At 34.7% G+C, this 22,957-nt stretch overlaps 1 protein-coding gene across 1 annotated transcript; it reads left to right on the top strand.

Moving 5' to 3' along the window:
* The first annotated feature begins 12,041 nt into the window (after positions 1-12,041).
* On the top strand, positions 12,042-22,719 carry LACS9 (long chain acyl-CoA synthetase 9). Its single transcript, XM_068628904.2, has 11 exons — positions 12,042-12,817; positions 13,997-14,077; positions 14,819-15,082; positions 15,546-15,677; positions 15,801-15,974; positions 16,345-16,574; positions 17,517-17,634; positions 19,522-19,653; positions 19,857-19,991; positions 20,382-20,588; positions 22,291-22,719. Exons 1-11 carry the CDS (start codon positions 12,371-12,373, stop codon positions 22,456-22,458), a joined length of 2,088 nt encoding a protein of 695 aa, XP_068485005.1. The 5' UTR covers positions 12,042-12,370; the 3' UTR covers positions 22,459-22,719.
* Positions 22,720-22,957: the final 238 nt, after the last annotated feature.

The raw sequence follows: 22,957 nt of genomic DNA, 5'->3' as shown, positions 1-22,957 counted from the left end.
GAAAAACCTATAAAAAGACACAAGTTTCAAGGAGAAAAGGAGGAAGTTTCACATGATTTTCTTAGTTTTTTTCTTCTTTATAATTTTTTTTTGTTTTGTCTCTGCATGGAAGGTTAAACCTTTTTGGTCGATTCCTTTGTAATTCCCCATTAAGTTCTAAGGTTTTGATTAATAAAAGTTTCATTTTTTAATTCTCTATAGCAGTTGTTTTAATATTATAGTCTCCTGAAAAACTAATTTTTGTGAGAGGTTGTACTTCACGCATGATTGAGAGTCTTCTTCATCTTAAACTTTGGCTTCTTAGTTAGTTCACATTGTTCTAATTAATTTCTTGGGTGCATGATTCAAGATAGGGGAGATAAACATTCCCATGGATATTGATTAAACCAGTAGACACATGCTTTACTGATAAGTTTCAAATTGAATCAAATTGATACATGTTCAATGTGATTTAGCTCTATTTGATGATTGAGAAAGGAATAATCTTTAGAGAACCTGTGAGGAATTCATTGGTGAAAGAACTTGGGGATCAATCATTTTTTATTTGTTGTTTTAATCTCTTTTATATTTTATGTTAAACAATCTCAACCCCTTTTTATCTTTATTGTTATAGCTAACTTTTCTTGCTTGCAGATAGATTCTAAACACTGATTTACTGATTTTACTATTGGATTCGTTGGGCGACAACTTGGGGTCATCTTACTACAATTATACTATCATCTCTCTAGCGTTAGATAGGTCTACATTTTAATTTGACAGCAAAACGACAATTGTCAATTTCATTCCAATTCAAAATTTATGATTTTCTACTAATCTTAACACCATTTTGCCTTTGTTTCCACCAAGACATGACATGTTCTTGAAAATTTAGAGTAGCCATGGATAATCTTCTAAATTCATTCACTTGGTGGTATTAAAAAAATTGATAAACCTTTGTCTCCCATTCTAACTACACATCAACATATTTATTTCCATAAAAAGACGGAAGGTATACTTTTGGCTCTTTAGCATAAGGGGGATTTTTAGGATTATGATGTTGTTTAGAAGGTGGTCGATAGGAATTATAGCAAAGATTTCACACACCCCTTCCTCTCTTTGAAAATGGGGGTATGTATAATGTTCTCTCTTTCTATTTGACCCCCTCTCCATGTTTACTCTTAGGGTATATATAATGTTCTTTTTATTTTTTATTGAAAAAACATGGTTCTTAACTCTTAATGGATTCTTCTTTAGTATTCATTTTATTTTTATTTGATTTTGAAAATCAATTGTTCACAAGAAGGTTATAGAAAAACTGATTTATATGCATAATAATATTTATTTTAGTGTGGTTAGAAGTATCATGTACACAACGATGTATTGCTTATTTATTTGACTTTTTATTATGAGTGTTATTAATAGATTTATGGTGAATTCAGATAAACAACATTTGAAGGCTCCAAAATAGGTGTTAAGATATTGTACTATAGGCTCACCAAAACACCAAATTCGTTCCTTCCGGTACCTCGACAATTCAATTGGTCAACTCTCAATGCCACACCAAACCTTTCAGCACCCCAAGCATTCGACCGGTCAACTCTTTATTCTATGTCATAACACCTTTCCGCACCTCAGTCATCCTACCAGGCGAACCTTATTCACAATTGATTAACCTCTTGGCACTAAGAGTCAAAACCTATGATGGAGGTTAATTATGGGAAAAAATAATTACTCTCTAATTGTGAGAATATATGGCCTTAAACAAGAGGGGATGAATTTTTTATAAGATATTTTCGAAAACTTTTGAAGGTTTAATGAAACTCAGTGAAGAAATCTAGAAGAGGAATCAAGTTAGCCAAGAACACAATCTGTTTTAAAGTGAAACACACAAAAACAATCGGTTGTTTCTTCGAATCAATTGGTTGTTTATACCAATTAAAACTTAAACAACTTAAAAATAGAATTTAAAAGAGTTCAAAGAAAGAGAAATGCACACAAGAAGTTTATACTGGTTCACTCTTACAACAAGAGCTACATCCAGTTCCCAGAAACCACTGGGTAATCCACTAAGCAATCAAACCAGATTACATACATCACACACCAAAGTAGTGACCTTGAACCCCTCAAGAAACACATTACCTTTGGCAAACCACACCAAGAGTATTGATCTTGAACACCTCAAGAACACACAACACTCCTTGGCAATACAACAACAGAAATACAGATGATTGAGAAAAAAATTACACATGATCAAAGTACAACTGAAAAGAATACAATAGCAATCCTATTCCACTCTCACTTGAAAATCCAAAGCTTGATGTGAATCTTGAAAACTTGAGATCAATTATCTGAAATTGAATTTCTTAAAATTGTTTCTTACCCTTCATAAACATATAACAAACTATTTATATTTCCCAAAGATTGGTTAAACATTTAATGAAGGACTGTATTCAGTTAGAAAACATTTAAGACAGATTCACCATTCAAAACTGAATTCTGTTAGGATTTTCAAAGAAACAATCGGTTGAAACCACGAAACAACCGATTGATTTGGTTTGACAATTAAGTCAACCAAGTCAAACAACTTTCAACCTTTTTCAAAACCTTTAAGAGCAAAACAACCGGTTGATTCGACAAAACAACATGTTGTTTTTCACTTAGTTGGAAAAACATCTAATTTCAAAAAGGTTTCAATTCACATCAGTTTTAGATTCAACAAAAGAGTGGATCACACTTTAATCTACCCAGATCCCACCCACACACAGCAACAACACCAACCTTTCACCAAACACCATGAATTTGGATTCTTCAAAGCTCTTGATCATTGTTGATCAACACTAAGAACATGATTAAGAAAGCATTGAGACGACATGGACCTAGAAGGACCCCCTATAGGTTGGCGTCGTGGCGAAAACTATAAATAGGTGAATGCTCCCAAAGTGAAATGTAATGAATGTTTGACCCTAGACACAATTATAACATACCACCACATCTGACTTGAGTGTCAACGTGTTTCTGCAGGTATCTTGCTCCAAACCAAGAGACAATTGAGACCCTAAAGATGGAAAGGAAAGGAGAAAAAAAGATTATTACATGACTTAAGAACTCTGGTTAAGGATATCTTACTTGTAAAATAGATACCTTGGTGAACTACTAGTTTAATGTTGAATTATGTTAACTAAATTGGAATTTAAAATATTGAAGACTTCGTTGATTCAAGTTTTAAATATATTAGACAAATTGAAGTTTAACAATTGTTGAATCGGGTTTTGCAAGAAGTATTGATATTTGGAAGTTTAAATGTTATGTTTAGAGAAGTTCAAAGTATAGTTAAAAAGATGTTTAATTACCTTTTTGGTCCCTATATTTTGGATCAATATTCAATTTACTATAGTGGTTTTTAATAAAATCAATTTGGTCTAAGATTTTTTAAAATGTTTACAACTTGGTCCCTTCTGTTAAATTTCCACCAACAATGTTAATTGCTAATGACATGGCTAGTGTGAGTGGCACATAAGTCTCCACGTCATCACCCTCAAACCTAAACCCTTTTCTCTCCCCTATCTCCTCTAACCCTAACCATATTTCTCTGACTTCCATTTTCACAATAATGACTTCTTCTCCATCATTTATCATATCCTGCCTCACAACCAAAAGCATTTACCCAAACTCAATGCCCATTCTCGCTTCGACAAAAAATGGGCCACCATAACTCGCTTGCTCTAGAACTGATGGAGATCAAGCCCAAGAGAACATGGAGGCCACTCATCAAGCTCAAGAAGAGGTGGAGGCACAAATGGAGGACGCCCATGGAGGTCAAAGTCCACCTCAAAGGATTACAAGAAGCATGTTCAAAGCCTTGGGAGCTAAAGGACATTTATTTTCTCTTTTTGTAGTGTCTTTAGTTGAAGGTGCTTAGAGGGAAACCTTAGAAACCTCTTTTGTTATAGCATCTTTTAGGTTTTAAATAGGACCTTTAGGGGGGTGTATTAGTAGATAGGTGTAGGAGTAGAATAGGGGGTGCCAAAGTGAAGGAAGGGATCACACCTTCCTTGCTTAGGCAATTAGCGCCGGTTCTAGTGGCTTTTGGAGGGAATTTTTGAATTGTTTAGCTTTCATTTTTCAGCACCTTAGGCTATAAATAGAGGTGCCTTCCTTGTAAATTGCAGATTTGAATTTTATCTAAAGAAACTATACTCAAAATTGGAGTGAGCATTTGGAGAGCTTTGAGCTTCTTCTCTAGTCTTATCTTGAAGGACCATGGTTTCCTCAAGTGGCGGCTTCCACACTCATCTAGGAGCATCCATTCTTCTAGTGGCGTGATCATCCAACCATTCCTCCATCTTCATGAGCATTCTCTTCTCCTTCCTTTCTTCTTCTTCAATTTGTTCTTGTTGCCTTGAGTTTTGAGTTGTTTTTGTTTCGGTTCCTTTAATTTTCCAGCACCTATATTCTGTTTAGTTTTTAAATTCTGTTCGGTTCTTTTGTTTTTAAGTTCAATTCTGTTCGGTTTATTCTTTTCCTTCTCCTTTGTTGATTCAATTTGACAATATTTGGTTCATCCAAATGAGTTTGGGATTTGGTACTTGTTTTGGTGAGTTCTTGATCTTAGAACCATGATCCAACTTCTAAGAAAGTGCCTCTACATTTTCCAGCTCAAGGTGATTCCTCAAAGTGTCAAGAATCTTGTTCTATGTGGCTATTGGAATCACATCATGAACAAAGCTGCAATCAACCATGATGGATGACCACTCTTCACCACTTAGGAGGTTCGTCAATACCAACACGATCATCCCCGTCTCCACCGACCTCTACATCAACCCTCCTACACATGTCTATTGAATTTATCCCAACACCAATTCAACTATTGAACTGGGATACAATAGAAAAATATAACTAAGTGTCTAGGAAAAGATAAATAAAATGAAAGGGATTAAAAACAACAAACTTTAATGAAAATTATTTGGTTAAAAAGAACATCCACCGAGGTAGGTAAGTGCAACATGCGATCCTAAATGATGGAGAAATGTTTGACTTTCTTAATTGTGGTTGTGTTTCTTTCCTGTGTTTTTGTGGCCTCAATGTTATGTTCTTACCTTCCTCTTCAAAAGCAAAGCCACAAGTGTTAATTAAACAAGCATATGGTATGTTTTATCTTATGATGTTGTTTGTTCTTTTTCTTTCTCTCTCCCCAAAAATATGGATTAAACTGTAGAAAGAGAAAATGGGTGTGTATATGGATATAGTTTTTAAATCCAGAGGAAGCCATTGTTGCTCCCTGCCTTTCCCAAGTGATACGGTGGTGCTGGTGCATTGGAGGAGGTGGAGTTCGTTTCTACGGGAGGTAGAACTGCGACAACCCTAGGCACCGAATGGAAGACATGTGTGGTCATTGGAGAAAGATGGTTAGGGTTAGAAGAGAGGGGCGAGAGAAGAATTTAGGGTTGAGTGTGACGATGAGGCTATGATGTGGAGACATGTGTGCCACTCACACTTGCCACATCATCAACATTTAATGTTGTTGGTGAAAATTTAACCAAAGGGATCAAGTTGCATACTTTTTTTAAAAACATTATAACCAAATTGATTTTTTTAAAAAAATACTTGACCTTAAATATAAAGATAAAAAAGTGATTAAACCTTAAAAAAAAAAAAAAACATATCTACTGGTCTTTAGAATGTCAAATATTGTTTAAAGCTGTTAAATACTTTTACTATTATGTTGAGTATGCAAATATTTTATTTTATATTTTGTTAGAAAACTACTTCGAGTTAACTTAGTTTGAATTAGTATAAATAATGTCTATTCACTAAAGTTTGTAACTCACTTTTACTTGTCAGTGAAAAATATTTTATTCAATAGACACATCTACTCAAATTTACATATTTAAATATTGATTTATAGCTTTTAAAAAATAGACTAATCTTTTATAAAAAGAATAATTTAATTTATTTTAGTTGATGATTTTGTGTATCATGACTTTTAAAAGTCATGCATAATTATTTAATCTATTATTAAGTAATTGATGGATTAAATTGAATATTCTAAGTTTTAAGTGACTAGTAAAATGGAATAATTTACTACCTGTGTCATTTTTTTTAACTTAAATCTGGATCATTTTATTTCAATTTTCAATCATCACATCACTTGTGTCGTAACATCATAACGATCAACATTTGGCTTATTTTTACTAGAGAGATAAAATGCAATTAATTTAAAAATATTAGTAATAAAATTCTTCGAAATACAAGGTAAGCTTACAATATGCTCAATGTTGCTCCTACCCGACTACACCCAAATTTATGGGCGACCCTTCAGGACTTTAGGTTAATTTGTCATGTCTTTAGGTTGAAGTCGTCCCCCCAATCATTTTTTTCTTTTGTTATAATTCCCGACCGACTCATCCTATAGGTTGACTGGCATTGACAAGCTGTTCGAGTGGCATTCTCTTTATCCCGTTCACCTTTTCTTACAAAAATTTCAAGGAAAGATATTTTTAAATGTTTGTTGAGCCGAACGGTAAACCATATTCTTATGATTCAGAGGGGAAACCTAAATTTTCCTTTCATTGAACCCAATTTCCGACTTGTTATGCATCTTGGCTGAGGTCCTCCATGACTCTCAAGACAAAAAAGTCTTTCATGTACTTGATCAACTTCCAAATAGGCTCCCTACTCGAAAGCTTTTGAACTAATACGAGTCGTCCCATATATGGGTCGATTTAACGGGCATGCTTCGTTTTAATGTTCTTATTTTTATTCACTATGTTGATCGTGTTCTTAATTTTTTTCTGAATGCAGAGATTATGTCGCACATTGATCCAAAGTTTGTTAACATTTTGAAGTAACTGAAGCGTCAAGCCATAAAGAGACATAAAGGGTCCATTGAACTGATAGGTGCAGGGACGTCCGCACCTATAGTAGACTTAGTGCCCTTGGCCAATAATGAACAACTGGTAAATTCAAAGAAAAGGGGTCGCCCGACTAAAGTGCCTCAACCCTAACCTCGGGCAAAAGCGGGGTCATCTTCGTTCTTCTCCCTCGGTGCTGGGAGAACGCCTCCAACTTGCCCGAGGCATTCAAGTGGCGATTACGCCCGAGGAGAAGAGTATCCCGGCGGATGCTCCCACTTGCGACTTGGTTTTAGGACTAATTGAAATGTTGAGTCGTTCGCTCGTGGTGAGCTATACGCTCGGGAGCAAGCTGGAAAGGAATTTAGCCATGGTAGTGGCTAGTTAAAGGAAAAAATGGTCAAGTCCTCCAACTCGTTGAAGGTGATTCTCGAGGCGATGGGGTCGCTAGAAGAGAAAGTATGCCAAGTTAGTACTGAAGCTGACAAAGCAAATGGTAAAGTGGCGACCCTAGAGGTCGAGTTGTAAACTGAGAGGGCCGACCGATTGAAGGTCGACGAGGAAGCAACAACTAAGCACAAGACCCTGGCCAATGAGTTAGAGCATTATTAGTCTTTCCTGCTCCGGATTAGCAAACAAAGTTTCAACCAAGGTATCCGACTGACGACTTTCTTCCATGGCGTTCCCATTGGTGATGCTTGATACGATGAAGATAGAGATGTCATCAATGGTAAACTAGTATCAGTTGGCGGAGAAGAGGATGGTGAGGAAGCTAAAGGCCAAGGATAAAACCTTGATGGACCAACCCATGAGGTCAAACACTCTTTGGAAGAGTTGTTCGACCCTTTGTAAATCTATTTTTATCTTTATTTTGAGAAATATCTTGAGCCCGAGATGTGGGCATAAAACAATTGGGATATTTGTTTTCAATTTATTCAATTTTTTCTTTAATTGAATGCTTTATATTCTTTTCATGTTGATCGATATCTCATATGACGACCAATATTATTTGTTGGGCGCAATTTCTTTTAACTTTTACTTGTAATAGTTAATAGTGTGAAACACCGACTGAATGGTATTGATCACAATCAATAAAATTGAACAAGTAATAACTTAACATATGCTTGGCATAATCTTTATGTCTTCTTGATATGACTTGAAGTTAAACGATCTTTTAAGAGTTTGATTATGCCGTCCGGGCACTATATTTTCACCTACCGTGTGCAATAATTTGCTAGCTTGCTTCAAGAAAATTTTAGTCGTAGGTCTTCAAGGTACAATAGATCATTGAATAAACCATTTATATGTCCAGATGAATTACGTTGTGTAGTTGTTCGGGTAAGGTTACTAGTTATTAAGTAACTACCTTAGTCTAGAGCCTTTTTTAAGGTAAATCCTCCTAGTGTATTTATGCTTTTACGCATGTAATCAGTAAGGGTCGCTAATTGTTAAGCAAACTACCTTAGTCAATAGCCATTTTTTAGGTTATGTCTTTGAGTATGTAAGTGTGCGGTCGGTAAGGATTTCCAGTTGTTTAGTTACTGAGTTGTCGTGTGGTTGGTAATGGTTGCTAATTGTTAAGCGAACTGCCTTAACTGAGTAGTCGTGCAGTTAGTAAGGGTTGCTAATTGTTAAGCGAAATACCTTAACCGAGTTTTTGTGTGGTCGGAAGGGCTACTAATTGTTAAGCGAATTGCCTTAACCGATCGAGTTTTCGTGTTTGGCAACTGAATTAATGCGGTGTGTGTTTAATTCAAATAATAATAAATATGAATTTTAAAGTGCCTCGTTAAAACCTTCTCAGTCGAAAACCCTTCTTAGGAAAAAATGATTGAATCTTGCAAGTCTCTTCTCTTATTCTACTCTTGTATCTGTATTCGTTGATGAGATCGAGTCCGACCGAGAGGCTCTCCTCATTGATGTTTATATCAAATAATTGACGTCGTAGAGAAGGTTTTCTGACTTCAACTGTAATCATAGCCTCTGTACCATAGGTCAAGTTGTATGAAGTTTCTTGAGTAGTGGTTTGTGGTGTGCATTTATAAGGCCATAAGACTTCAAGGAGCTCCTTGGTCCACTTGCCTTTAGCTGGGTCGAGTTTGTTTTTAATTCGTTAAGAATTATTTTGTTGGCAGCTTCGGTTTGCCCATTGGTTTGAGGGTGCTCTACTGAATTGGTGATGTTCGTGTATTTCACGCGTGACATAGTAAGCTTGATCTTGTGATATACATTTCAACAACGGTTGTGTGTATCCTCGTCGGTAGAGATTAGAACCAATGAGGATAAACCAAGTGGTTTGTTGCCTCATTGTCTTTTCCTCTTGTGTTCCGCATTCGTCTTTTTCTAAAAACTGTTTGACAGGTGTCATTTAGTTTTCTTTTTCATGAATTGCGATGCATTTATTCGTGTTGACACTGGGATTCTTGAGATTTATGTAGATGATCGATTGATGGAGCCCTTTCTTTTTAACTATAGCCAATCGCGAAAGCATGTCGGCTTTAACATTATGTTCTCAGCGAATGTGTTCAATTTGAACATTTTTTAATTTAGACATCAAATTCTGAACGAGGTGATAATATTTTTGTAACAAAGATTCTTTTACTTCAAACTCCCCTTTAAGTTGTCTGACCACAAGTTGAGAGTCGCTTCTACAAATAAGTTGTTGAGCTTCCATGTCATATGCTAAATTGAGGCCGACTAGAATGACCTCATATTCAACTTGATTGTTTGAAGTTTTAAAATCTAACTTGAATGCTTGCTCGAGGAGAATACCGCTCGAGCCATCCATATGCACAGTCCATTGGAGATCATCAGCCTTGGTCGAGCGAGGGTTGAGTTCAGCTATAAAATTAGCTGAGGCTTTGATGTGACCCAAAAATACATGAAGATGACCAAGGATGCTATACTTGAAGGGTCATCTCAACAAGCAAATAAAGACTTCATCAATAAGAAATGGACAAGGCCCAAAGCATTTGAAGTTCTTCTTATTAGTCTTCTCAAAATGAGGCCAAGCCCAATTAATATCTTTTTTGTAATATCTTTAGAATAGATTTAAAATAGAACATAAAAAGGAAAGTATGAATAGGAGTATAAGACTTATGAAGAGTAGTACCAAAAGTCACTTTTTCTATGGAGCTTGTAACTTGTTGGGCGGCATTTTCATATGCCTTTTCATGTGACCAACCCTCTACACTATATAAAGAGGTGCTTGGTTATTATACACATAACATTAGATTGAAATTGAAGTAAAGTTACTCTTCTCAAATTGAGAGAGATTTGTGAGATTTGTTCTCCTTCTCCTAGTCTTATCTTGTGAGTCTTTGGGAGCTCTCAAGTGGCCGCATTCCTCACTCATCTTGGAGCCATTCATCTTCCAAGTGGTGTGAATCATTCCCTTGTCTATAACCACATAAGTTTTCACCGACCTTTCATCTTCTTCTTCCATTTTCATTCCATATCAAACTTTAAAACATGTCTTGTTCTTTGTTCTTGTTTTTCAATCGATAGAAGTTGTTATTCTTGGTTTTAATTTTGTAGTTTGTTGTTAATCTTCATTTTAATCGGTGGGAATTACTTGTTTGTGGTTCTAATCGGTTCATGTGTGCTTGGTTGTGATACCAATCGGTTCATGTTCTTGAAATGAGTTTCTAATTGGTTTGGTGTGTTTGTATCTTAGTATCAATTCGGTTATTGTTTCTTGAATTGTGTTCTTGAATTGCTTGAAGAATCTTGATCCTAATTCTTAAAGTGTCTAAAAATGAATCATCTCCTAATCAACTCACATCAGGCTTGAGATTTAATTGCCCCCCTTAGTTGATATTGAACCTGAAACTCAAATAATTCGACTGCCCATCCAATCATTCGTCCGACCAAATCAGTCTTAGCTAGAATCTTTAGAAGTGGGTAGTCAGTCTTGACTATTATGCGGTGATTTTGAAAATACATCTGCATTCTTCGTGCGGTGACAACTAGTGCTATGGCTACCTTTTCAATCATTTGATAGCGAACCTTTACACCGTGTAGTACTTGGCTAATAAAATAAACCTGTCATTCTTCTGTCGATCTTCAATGCCTTTTGACGCATCTCTTCCATTTGTTTTTTGAAGTATTTGGAGCATAGCGATTTGGTCTTCAGGCATTCGGTCATTGTTCACTGGATGTTGCCTTATTGAAACCATTGTTGTTTGTTGTATTTTATCTCGGACCCACGATGGACGTCAATTGTACTTGTATGGACAAAGTGAGCCTAGATAGTACTTGAAACTGGTTGTACAATTGTTGACGTGTCGGTCGTTCCCTTGCTCCTCCCTCTAAGTCTCATTCTTTAATTGTTGGTGCTTGATCGGGGTTGACCTGGAAAAAGTACTCCGATGATCAAGTAAGTACTCAATATATAGAGTGTATATTAAGAATTGATTAAAAGCGTACCTTACACCTCTGTAGAGGGTTTATTTATAGTGTTTAGTCATTGACCATCTGTGTAATGGGTTAAATCTATCATATATCAATGTTAACTTATTTTTAGGGAGGTTCCATGATTTCTCGGGGCATTACCAGGATTTGATGAGACATGTCTTGTATTTTCAGGGAATTCTTGCAACTACCTTAACTACTATTTATTGTAACTGCTTTAAATGTGTCTTCAATCGATCAATCGGTCGCTAAGATCGAGTGACATGACTTGGTTGGTATCGAACCGGTACAAAACTTCAATAATAAATTCTACAATTAAATCTATTATGCTATTTATTTATTTTAAAATTAATTTGAATAAATTGCATTATCCCTTTAAAGTTTTTAAAATTGTAACAAATATTTCATATTTTTTTAATTCGCACGTTAGCATTATATTGACAATATTATAGCATTATATTGACAATATTATACATTAAATTAAATGAAAAGTATAACATCCAACCTTTTTTCATTTTAAATAATTGTAACCGTAGTGTTTTTAAAAAACTAATTTGACTGATATTTTCAATTTCTAATGGGGCATTAACTTTTTTAGTTCATTTCCAAATTAATTACTTTTTTCGCTCAATAAACAATATATATATATATATATATATATATTAAAAGAGTAAAATTATTTAAGAAGCGATATCAATATGTGTAAAAAGAATTTAAATTACCGTCATTATAAGACAGCTGTTATATGTATTTTAAAAGTTGTTATAAATATTAAAAAATAAGAAGGAAACCATTTTTGTAGAGTTTTAGTGTAGTTTGGTGGAATAATGATTTCTTTCCATTATTCTCCGCTTTTGCGGGCAGGCATCTGTTTCCACGTAGGCAACCTAATCCAAGGAAAACCATCCAACAAAAATTCGAAAGAAAAAAAACAGAGAAAGGTTGACGACAAAACAAATCTGAAAGCACTTAAGCCAAACCAAGTTGGGGAACTCGTTCGCTACTGAAACTCCAACGCCGTTCTCTGCGTCGTTCTCCCCAACGCAGCACTCTCTTCTCTTCCGTTTACTTAATTTAAGCCTCTCTCTCGAACACATCACACACACACACACACATCCCTCGCCACCATGAATCCCTACATTTTCGGAGTCATACTCCCTCTCCTCGTCACGCTTCTCGTCCGCAACAAGAATCCTCGCAAACAACGCGGCGTTCCGCTCCAAACCGGTGATGAGGTCGGTCTGACCATCCGCAACAGCCGGTTCGACTCCCCGGTCCAGAGTGCGTGGGAAGGCGTCGCAACGCTCGCGGAGCTCTTCGAAGAGGCGTGCAAAACGCACGCGGAGAGGGTCCTCCTCGGCACGCGCGTGGTGCTGGCAAGGGAAGTGGAGAGCGGGCATGACGGCAGGTCGTTCGAGAAGCTTCACTTGGGAGACTACGGCTGGCTCTCCTACGCCACTGTCTTCGATGTCGTTTCGAGCTTTGCCTCGGGGTTGGCCTTCCTCGGACATGCCAGGGAGGAACGCGCCGCCATCTTCGCTGACACGCGCCAAGAGTGGTTTATGGCGCTTCAGGTTCTGCTGCCTGGTTAAACTATTGCTGAACAAATTTAATTAAAATTAAAATTGACTAATTATTATACTCTTTTTTTTCAAATTTTGCAGTTTCGCTCATTTCATATTGTTTTGGATTTGCTTTTTCTAAGTATTTAATGTACAATTTTATTATGTGAATTACTTCAACATCTAATATTTGATAAAAAAATATTCATGTAATAGTATACTAAAGTGTCGGTCAATATAAATGTTATGACAATGTTGTAATGTAACATCAAGATTTTTGTCAATTATTAAATTTATGGATAGACTAAAATTGTATTATTAAGATAGTAGAAGAATGAAAATTTTGCAAAAAATTATGGGATTAAGTTCACGAAATTGAAAGTATGGAAAATAAAATGTATTTAAGGCAGTAAGTTTTCTGGAAAATATTTAAATTTCTTAAGTAATTAAGTAACATGGGATTTTTGTGAAAAAAAGTAAGATTATATTTATGTAATTATAAAAATATAGGTTTACGCTTGACATTTTATATCTGCACTAATTTCTTGACTTGTATGCACTTTCATTTTGATTCTAATACTTCATGTCGTGCTAATTTTAGGAGAAGTACATTTTTTAATAGATAAAATTTATTTAAGTTTACGAAATTATATGGGTTACACTTTCTGTTTAATTTATCTCAATCATAGTAGGTCGAGGACTGGTTAGACCACTCTCAAACCTTGCTTTGCCTGACCATTTTATTTTTTTCTAACTATTTTTGTGAATTATTTTTAATTTCTATTCAATGAAATATTTGTGGCAATTATTTATTTTTTACATATTTCTGTCACTACATACAAACGGGTCACGCTTCACTTCTAATGCTGGAATTGTTTTCTCACAAAGTAGAGTCATCACCATTCTTTTATTTATCAAGTAGGAAATTTGATTGGAAGAACTCGCTTAAGAAACAAAAAAGCTGTCTTTAAAGTTTAGTAAGGTAGAAAGAAACTACACCTTCGTGACATTTAAAGAAGGTTACACTTGGTCCAGTGGTAAAGTTGCACTTTGATATCAGTTGTCATGAATTTAAATGTGAAAACAACTTCTTTGCTTAGGAAGGATAAGATTGTGTACTTATAACTCTTCCTTATAATAAGGGCGAAATAATTTGACATGGTTTTTCTTTCCCTCCTTTTGCTTCTTCAGGGTTGTTTCAGGCGAAATGTGACAGTTGTGACTATATATGCATCATTGGGAGAGGAAGCTTTATCTTACTCATTGAATGAGGTTTTTGTTACTCCTCTTTTGTCTCTTATTTCTCACACATCTATGCCTGGAATGTCCTGCTAATTGCTGTATCTCCTCATCATAATCCAGTGGATTTTACCCTTGGATAAATACCAGTTTGCCACGTTTGATTGTATTATATGATGGATCTATTTTTTTAGCTCTTGTCCCGTATATGACATGTGAGAAAAAAGAAAGAAAGAAGTGTGATTACATTTCTAAAGCAATATGGCCTCTTTTGATGTATGCCAAATAATAACTTTGCTAGGAACTGCACAGTAGCCATGGCTGGCTATCTGGCAGAACACTAGAATGCCATGAAGACAATTCTATTTCACAGCAAATGTCAATGTATAAATGCTTCTTGCAATTTCTCAATCCTCTTCAATTCAGTGCACCAAACGAATTTTGGCTACATCATAAGGTGGCATTATATAAGCAACCAACAAAAGGCTATAGTTGGTTTGTAAGTTTTCGAAAGAAATCAACTGAGATATTGTTCACAATATTTTTGTGAGCAAACTTGAACATCACATCGCACACTTTCTAGCATTTACGGTTTATTTAACTACCGAAATTTGAATGTCTCATAAAGTTGTTTATATAGCCAGAGCTCGTTCTCACACTTGTGATTTACTTTCTTGAACTTAATATGGTTTGCAATGTTTTTGTGTTTGCCTTTTTTTTAAGTTTGTGTGCTCTTTGTTTTGTTACGAACTCACTTTAAGAAACCTTTTCCAGACAGAGGTTACAACAGTGATTTGTGGACGAAAAGAATTGAAAACACTAGTAAATATAAGTGGACAACTTGATTCGGTGAAACGTGTGATTTGCATGGATGATGATATCCCATCTGATGCCTCTTCTATTGCATATAACTGGACAATCACTTCGTTCGCTGAGGTTGCGAGACTTGGCAAAGAAAACCCTGTCGAAGCTGATTTACCTCTTTCCGCAGATGTTGCAGTTATAATGTATACAAGTGGAAGTACAGGATTACCCAAGGTCAGAAGCATCTTTGAGATGTGTAGCACTTCCAATTTCAATTTCTTGAATCCTTTTACTGGAATTACTGTTCTACATAGTGTTTTAGAAAGTCTAAAATATGTTTTCTTTGTTTCTTTTTGTTCCCTTTTATTCTATTGTTGTTTATATTAGGTTAAATTATTCCCTTGGTTCTATAGTTTCCCTCATTTTAAGTATTAGCCTCTGCTCAAGAAAACTAAATTTTTAGTTCCTGTGCATGCACACAAATTTAGTTTTGATCCTTGTTACTAACACTAGAAAACACTTTCTGACAGTAAAACCGCCACGAAAATTATCTACTGTCACAAAAAGACTAGGTAGGGACTAAAATTTACAGTTTTCTTGTACAGGGACTAAAACCTAAAATGGAGACAACTAGGACCAAATAAGTAGTTTAACTTTTATGTTGTTTTTCCATTTCTTTAATCTTTCTTTTGCACAGGGTGTGATGATGACACATGGGAATGTCTTAGCTACACTCTCTGCTGTGATGACCATTATTCCTGATATTGGGACAAAGGATATATATCTTGCATACTTACCGATGGCTCATATCTTAGAATTAGCAGCTGAGGTACGTGAGTATACTGTTCTCGAATACATTCCATGAATATTTTTAAGGGCGTTGATTTATTTCCATATTAATTTCTTCTGTTCTCCTTTATTTCATGTTTTGACAAACTTGCATACGACTTAGAGTTTGATGGCAGCTGTAGGAGTTCCTATAGGATATGGATCTCCTTTGACCCTTACTGACACGTCAAACAAGATTAAAAAAGGAACAAAGGGGGATGCTAGTGCACTGGGTCCAACTTTAATGGCAGCTGTACCGGCAATTCTTGATCGTGTTCGTGATGGAGTGTTCAAGAAGGTACTTTGCTTTGTGACTTATGTGATTGCACTCCTACATTGCACACATCAAGAGTACATGTATGTTAGAAAGCTAGTTGCATTGTTAGGACGTACTTTTCTATAGCAATTAAAGAAGAAAACAAAAGAAGGTAAAATGAATTGAGCTTCATGCATAAGCCAAAATCAATTGATACACTTTACATTTGTGAAAGTTCTAGTTTTTATTTAGCTCTACCAGAAACTAAGCTCTATAAGTTAATTTTATCTTGAGAAGGTCAATGTATTTTATCTGAGTTTTATCTCTTAAAGGTATTTATAGAGAAGTTTATCCAAACACGGTCTAGTTGGGCGAGATTGAGGACTTAAAACTTAAAAGCTTGTCAATGCAGGTAAATGCAACAGGAGGATTGCCAAAGAAATTATTTTATTTAGCCTATGCCCGGAGGTTGCAAGCAGTTAATGGTAGTTGGCTTGGAGCTTGGGGTTTGGAAAAGGCTCTTTGGGATTTTCTTGTGTTCAAAAAGGTCCGAGCTATTTTGGGCGGCCGTATCCGTTTTATACTATCCGGTGGCGCTCCTCTTTCTGGTGATACCCAGAAGTTCATCAACATTTGTCTCGGGTCAGTCTTCTTGTCATTATATATATGCATTATCTTTGAAATAAAAAATTAATTTTATTTTGGAAAAAAATGAGCGAAAAAGTGTAGAGGATAAGATATTTTCTTAAAAGAAACCAAGAACATTAAAAACATAAAGTTTATGCTAAACATGAAAGACACATTAACTCAAATCTAGCTAGTCTTTCAACAGTTGAAATCCATATAAAATAACTGTCAATTGAAAAGAACACTATATTTTACAAGCTAATCAAAAGAGAAAGAATTATTCTCCAAAACATAACCATTGCACTAAATTGCAGCATGCATTGCATGTATATGTCAAATATTAGCTTATCTTTAACTTTGAAGACATATTATTTTGGTATTTTAAGGTGGTGTAGTGAAACTTGTAAAAGTTTCGACCGTTTATTTTATGATACTGGTTGAGGATCAGAACTTTAAGTCTAGAGGACCAATTTGAGAGTCAGACTTAATATTAGGATATCGTTCTATCAACCTTCATGATGATTTTTCACAATTTATTTTAGAGAAACGATGTTTTCTTTTTTCCTTTGCCAGTTTCATGAAATTGCTTTTGGAAAGAAGTGATTATTTTATCCCAAAACAATCTGAACCAAACACAAGAAGTCAGAATATTATGAAAGAGTATATAATCTAGATAGGGAGGCTTGCGATTAAAATATCAAACGTAATTGCTGAAGTTGTAATTGGCCTTGATAGTTGTCGTAAACAAATAAAACTGAAACTTTTCTGTGGGTTAGCATTTTTCTTTTAAAATCCGATGTATCTGTTGTGCGTAGAATGGCCTTCTACAGGATAAATTACTTCATTCACTTTTGTGTGTTCAACTAAAGGAAATTTTACTAGTTTCTACTCTAGTGCTTTTGCCTTTTGCATTTCCTTTAATATGTTGTCATATTTAAAATTTATGGTCATATTCAGTGCTCCAATCGGTCAAGGATATGGTCTTACAGAGACTTGTGCTGGTGGGACATTCTCTGATGTTGATGATACTTCTGTTGGTCGTGTTGGACCACCTCTTCCGTGCTCATTTATTAAGGTAATTATAGATTTGATCAATTTACCTTCTTACAACTTGAATGGCGATTTTTTATTTATTTTTTGCTTATGGGGAGGGGGGTAATGTCATAGCATGGCATTTGATCCTATGAACTCTTGCAAACTACTCAAACCTACCTCACCACTAGCCCCCTCCTAATGGCTTTAACTCGAGATCTTACACAAGTCAGTACTAATTTTCATACTGTTATTTAATGGAATCATACTTCCCAATTAGCTTTAGAGAAAGTCGTTGCAACTTATATCATGACGCATTATAAGCATAATTAATCTACCTTTCTGACTTAAGACATTCCATTACCACCATATACATTTGATAAGATGGACGATTGTCTAGGACATAAAAAGAATATATAAGATTGCAGGAATGAATAAAGACCAATTGAAGCTCGAGTGCGAAGAATGTTAATAAGACGGAGAAGAGGTATAAGGAAGACCGAGAAAATTCGGAAATGAGACTATTAAAATTGTGGTTAGATAGAAATGGTTTTTCTGAAGACGTTTTTGGCATAAACTATTCGTTGTTTTATATATGTTTCCTCACCTATTACGAAAAGGCTTTTGTTGTAGTTGTAGAACATTATATTAGCAAATAATGTGCAAACTATATTTCTTCCTTGGAGGAGTGTTGTGTTAGCAACTGAATCTCTTGCACTACTTTATTATATTTTAAAATTGACTGAAAACTATAAGTTCAGTAGATAGACTAATTAAAAAGTGACATCCTCAAAAATCTGTGATTTCTAATAAATTTCAATCAATAATAGTGTCTCCATAAGAGTGTTAGAGAATGTATTGCTTGCTAGTGCTTCTCTTCTTGCTTTTGGAGTAAATTGTAATTTACTATGGTATCAACTAGAGATGCCCAATTTAGATCATTAAATCTCATTGTTCTGTGTACACCCCGTACTCATTTCCAAGGAACTGCAAAAGCAGAGGGCAGAACATCCTCTGACTAGAGACCCGAAAAGAACATTAACAAAACAGCAAAAACAAACTGATCAACCAATTGCAATTTACTAACCTCAACTCTTGACCTTGCTACACTAATCATGAGAAGCGACACAAAAACCTTACAATTATGCTTGGATAACAATTCTTGATGGTGACCATTCAACACGGCGGTGTATATATGCATGGCTTATCTGTCTTCAGTAAATCTTGTAAAGTCACGTTATGTAAAATTTCTTAGCATGTGGAGAAATTACCAGAATAGGAAGGTTTTTCTTTCTATACTCATTTTACCATTTTCTTTTCGCAAAAGGTTTTGTTTATAACCATGGTTGTCATTGATTTTTTACCATTTTTAACTACTAGTCTCAAGTAACTAGTGAACATGTACCTTTTCTTAAAGTTTTTTGAAAAAATTTGTCTGGTGTTATTGTATCCTATTTGAACCAATAGAGTTGACCCAGTGGTAGGAGATTTGAGATGTATCCATGGGGTCCTAGGTTTCACTCACAAAAAGTTAACCTGTCTAAGGTTTATACTTTATATGTAAATTTCAAATTAGAAAATATTTTCAAATCTATCCTTAAACGCACTTTTTGAATATTTTGAAGTGTTACCTAATACATTACGACTTTATGGAGGCTTTCTCACAACTCTTAAAGAGGATGTATTGGATGTCAACTATTTCCTTGTTTTCTTAAATTTTATTATCATGAGTGATTCGTAGCTCGTAAAATTTTATAGAAATAGGTAGAATCTATGATCTTCCTTCTATAATGGTGCAATGTAAAGGGGCCTCAAGATTGAGTCATCATCATCTATTTTCTACTATACATATCTAATAATGGCGGTTTACTTTTCTTTCTGGTATCCGTGATAGAGTATTTCTCATGAACATTTGATTTTCTTATCACAGCTAATCGACTGGCCTGAAGGTGGATATTTAACAAATGACTCACCAATGCCCCGTGGAGAAATTGTAATTGGCGGTCCAAATGTCACTCTCGGGTATTTCAAAAATGAAGAAAAAACAAATGAATCATACAAGGTTTGTTTCGATGGTCCTTTCTGTTATTTTTCTTTGGGTGGAAAAGACAAACTGGGATAATGTATCGCTTCTGATTTTCCATTGTTGCCGTAAAAGTTCTGATTAGTCAATTTGAAAGATATCTATGTCTGTCTGTCTGTATTTTTTTACACATTTTTTATGTGGGGGGAGGAAGATAATTAATTTGTACTTCTGTTTTGAAGGTTGATGAAAGAGGAATGAGGTGGTTTTACACTGGTGACATTGGGAGATTTCATTCAGATGGATGCCTTGAAATCATTGACCGTAAAAAGGACATTGTTAAACTGCAGCATGGAGAGTATGTCTCCTTGGGAAAGGTATATATGGATAATACTTTTTGTTTTTTTAATTTTAGTTTAAAGGAAGAGCTGTGTTATTGAAAAGACCACTACTACTTTTATTTCTAGGCCCTCTTTTTAGAGTTATTAGTGTTAGCAATAACTCTCAAACATGCTCTTTCTAACTTCCACTGTTGGTTAAAACTTTTTGGAAACTACAGAATCAAGATAGGGATTCATTAATGTGAAAGAGAGAATCATTAAAATTTGTAATTTTAAAAAAAGTTCATCCAATATTTTAGAAGGTTTGTTAGAAAATGTGTAAGTGGCACTACACTGGAGTTAAAAGTGTAAGGTTAAGTTCAAATTCTAAGAGTATCCTAATCTTAAAATAACTTATTTCCTATATGACCAACTTATTAAATTCAGGTTGAGGCAGCTCTTATTGTTAGCCCCTTTGTGGACAATATTATGGTTCATGCCGATCCTTTCCACAGTTACTGTGTGGCACTTGTGGTGGGTTCTCAGTTTACATTGGAGGAATGGGCTTCAGAACAAGGAATTTCATATATCAATTTTTCAGATCTGTGTGCAAAAGAAGAAACTGTGAAGGAGGTGCATGCATCACTTGTAAAGGTATGTCCTACTTGTCTAAGTTCTCTTAACAACTGAGTGGTAATGGTTAGGAATTAATGTCACTTTTTAGAAAGTACACTTGTCTAAATCAACAATACATTATAGAGTTCTAAGTTAACTAAAGCAACTTTTGAGATTAACTTTATAGTTACATCCAAAATTATTAATCGGGCTTGTCTCTTATTCAAACAACCATAGAGGCAAATTTAGAAAACAAATCACGTCACACCATATTTTGCACAACGAAAAATGTGGAACGGTTAAAAGTTGCAACTTGGATTTCACTTGCTCTTCCCATAAATTTTGCCCCCTACTGTTGCATGTAATGTAACTAAGTTTATATTTATTTTGTACCCTCTACCAATCATGTAATAAGTGAACATTAGCAACATTTTGATCCCACTTAATTTTACCTCCTTTTTTCTATCCTCTACTCAAACAACCATAACTTTGATGGATACATAAGTGATTTTAGTGAGGGCAAGGGACTAAGCAGGGCCACTTTTTGCATATGAATATGATATATCTTGTTCAATGTTTTGAAAAGCTTTTATCATCGGGAAAATAGTGATCCTCCTTTTATAAAAGGGTTGTAATTGTGTGTTTATTTTGACCATGACATTGATATTCATTGCGCTATCCTCTATCCTTGACTTAGAGTTACTATTTAAACCAAGACATTGCTTTTGCATTTAATCATGACAATAAAAAAGGATCAATCGAGATGGCATTTTCTAATTTCTGTATGGTTCAAAAAAACAACCAATATTATGATAAATAATGAAATGGATTGGAGTGTAGGTATAATGAAACATAAATGATTACGATATCCAAGAAGCATAAAAGGAAGGCAAATACTAACTAGTTTTTAAGGTCACAGGTTTTGAAAGTAGAAAGTTTCTTTTATCGGATTATGTAAAAAAATACATTTTTATATGATTTTCGAAGAAAACTTTCTGTCTTTTTAATTCATGGACATTAATGGTACTGGTTAGCAAAACCTTTAATAGAAAGCTAAGAGAGTTTAGAAATGATTTACAGAGGAAGTGGTTATCATCGTAAATTGCTAATAACATTGGCTTGTCATGAGAAAAGTGAGAGTAACTGCCAAGGAAGGCGATGTTATAAGATTTTGCTTATGTTGTCTAAAAGACATTGCCATGATGATTTATGGAGCTGGTGTTTCATCTTTTTTATATATTTATATAGATTTAGTGATGTTTACTTCTATAAATTTTTTACTCCACATGACATGTTAGTAAAGTCATATAGATAGGCATGCATGTTAGCAAAAGTCCATATATTAGGTTGTAAAGTTCATTTCTTACTTGATATTGGCACTTGATTTTATATCTTGTTACGTACGTTACACCAAAGATGTCCCACTTAGTTCCCTATTATTATTTCTGTTTGGCGTAAGTCCCAAATTTCACAATTAAAAGAAAAGGGTCTGCACTTTTTCTAGCATGCATATATATGTTCTTTGAATCAACATGCCATGTGTTCCCTCTTTTGTTCTCTTAGTCTGTGAATGAGTTATGCTATTGTAACATTTTCTTAAAACTCAAAATTTCTATCTTTTTCTATCAAATCAAGCATCTCGTTTCTCACTTCTCTCTTCCTTTTTTTTTATCTCAGGTAATTGTATATAATATTGTGAAAATATTAATAATATAATTTCTATTAATGAAACTATTGGCAGGAGGGAAAGAAGGCTCATCTGGAGAAATTTGAGATTCCTGCAAAAATTAAATTGCTTTCTGACCCATGGACCCCTGAGTCTGGCCTTGTCACAGCTGCTCTCAAACTCAAGAGAGAGGCCATAAAAAAGACGTTTGATGAAGAACTTTCAAAGTTGTATGCTTCATAGGCTAAGGACACTACTAATCTTTTTACAAGCTTTTCCCATTTGCATAGGGCAGGGTTGAGGTGAGAGAGGTTTTGTATTATTTTGTTGTTTATCATTCTATTTTTTCCATTTGAAATTTATCATGCAAAGTGAGGCTTATTACGTGCAAAAGGCCAATAAGTTGAATAATTGAATTTACTGAAGTAGTGACACTGTAAAATGAGTTTTTATTAGACATTATTGTTCTATCAATTTTCCAATTATAGAGTTACTTATGAGTAATGAGAATTCAATATTATGTTTATTTGTCACTTTTCCCTTCTACAAAAAGTTTTGTTCCAAAACCATCGGTGCATCCTGATTCCGCTAAATCAGATGGAAGGAATAAAAATGTTAAAATGAAAGACTTTGGTTTTGATAATTTCAGTTATACTTTAATTTATCTAGCCTTGCCTACATAAAGAAATGTTGATGAATAGATTGTTATAATGTGTTTGGATGATGTAATTTAGAAGGATAA

Source organism: Phaseolus vulgaris, chromosome 8, assembly GCF_051622355.1.
Source record: "Phaseolus vulgaris cultivar YP4 chromosome 8, ASM5162235v1, whole genome shotgun sequence".
NCBI lineage: Eukaryota > Viridiplantae > Streptophyta > Magnoliopsida > Fabales > Fabaceae > Phaseolus > Phaseolus vulgaris.
This window is presented reverse-complemented; position numbering and strand designations above follow the sequence as displayed.

Coding starts and splice junctions, on each gene's coding strand:
- LACS9 (XM_068628904.2), top strand. CDS start 12,371: ATGAATCCCTACATTTTCGGAGTCATACTCCCTCTCCTCGTCACGCTT. Junction 12,818..13,996: donor AGTGGTTTATGGCGCTTCAG/GTTCTGCTGCCT, acceptor TTGCTTCTTCAG/GGTTGTTTCAGGCGAAATGT. Junction 15,678..15,800: donor TCTTAGAATTAGCAGCTGAG/GTACGTGAGTAT, acceptor CATACGACTTAG/AGTTTGATGGCAGCTGTAGG.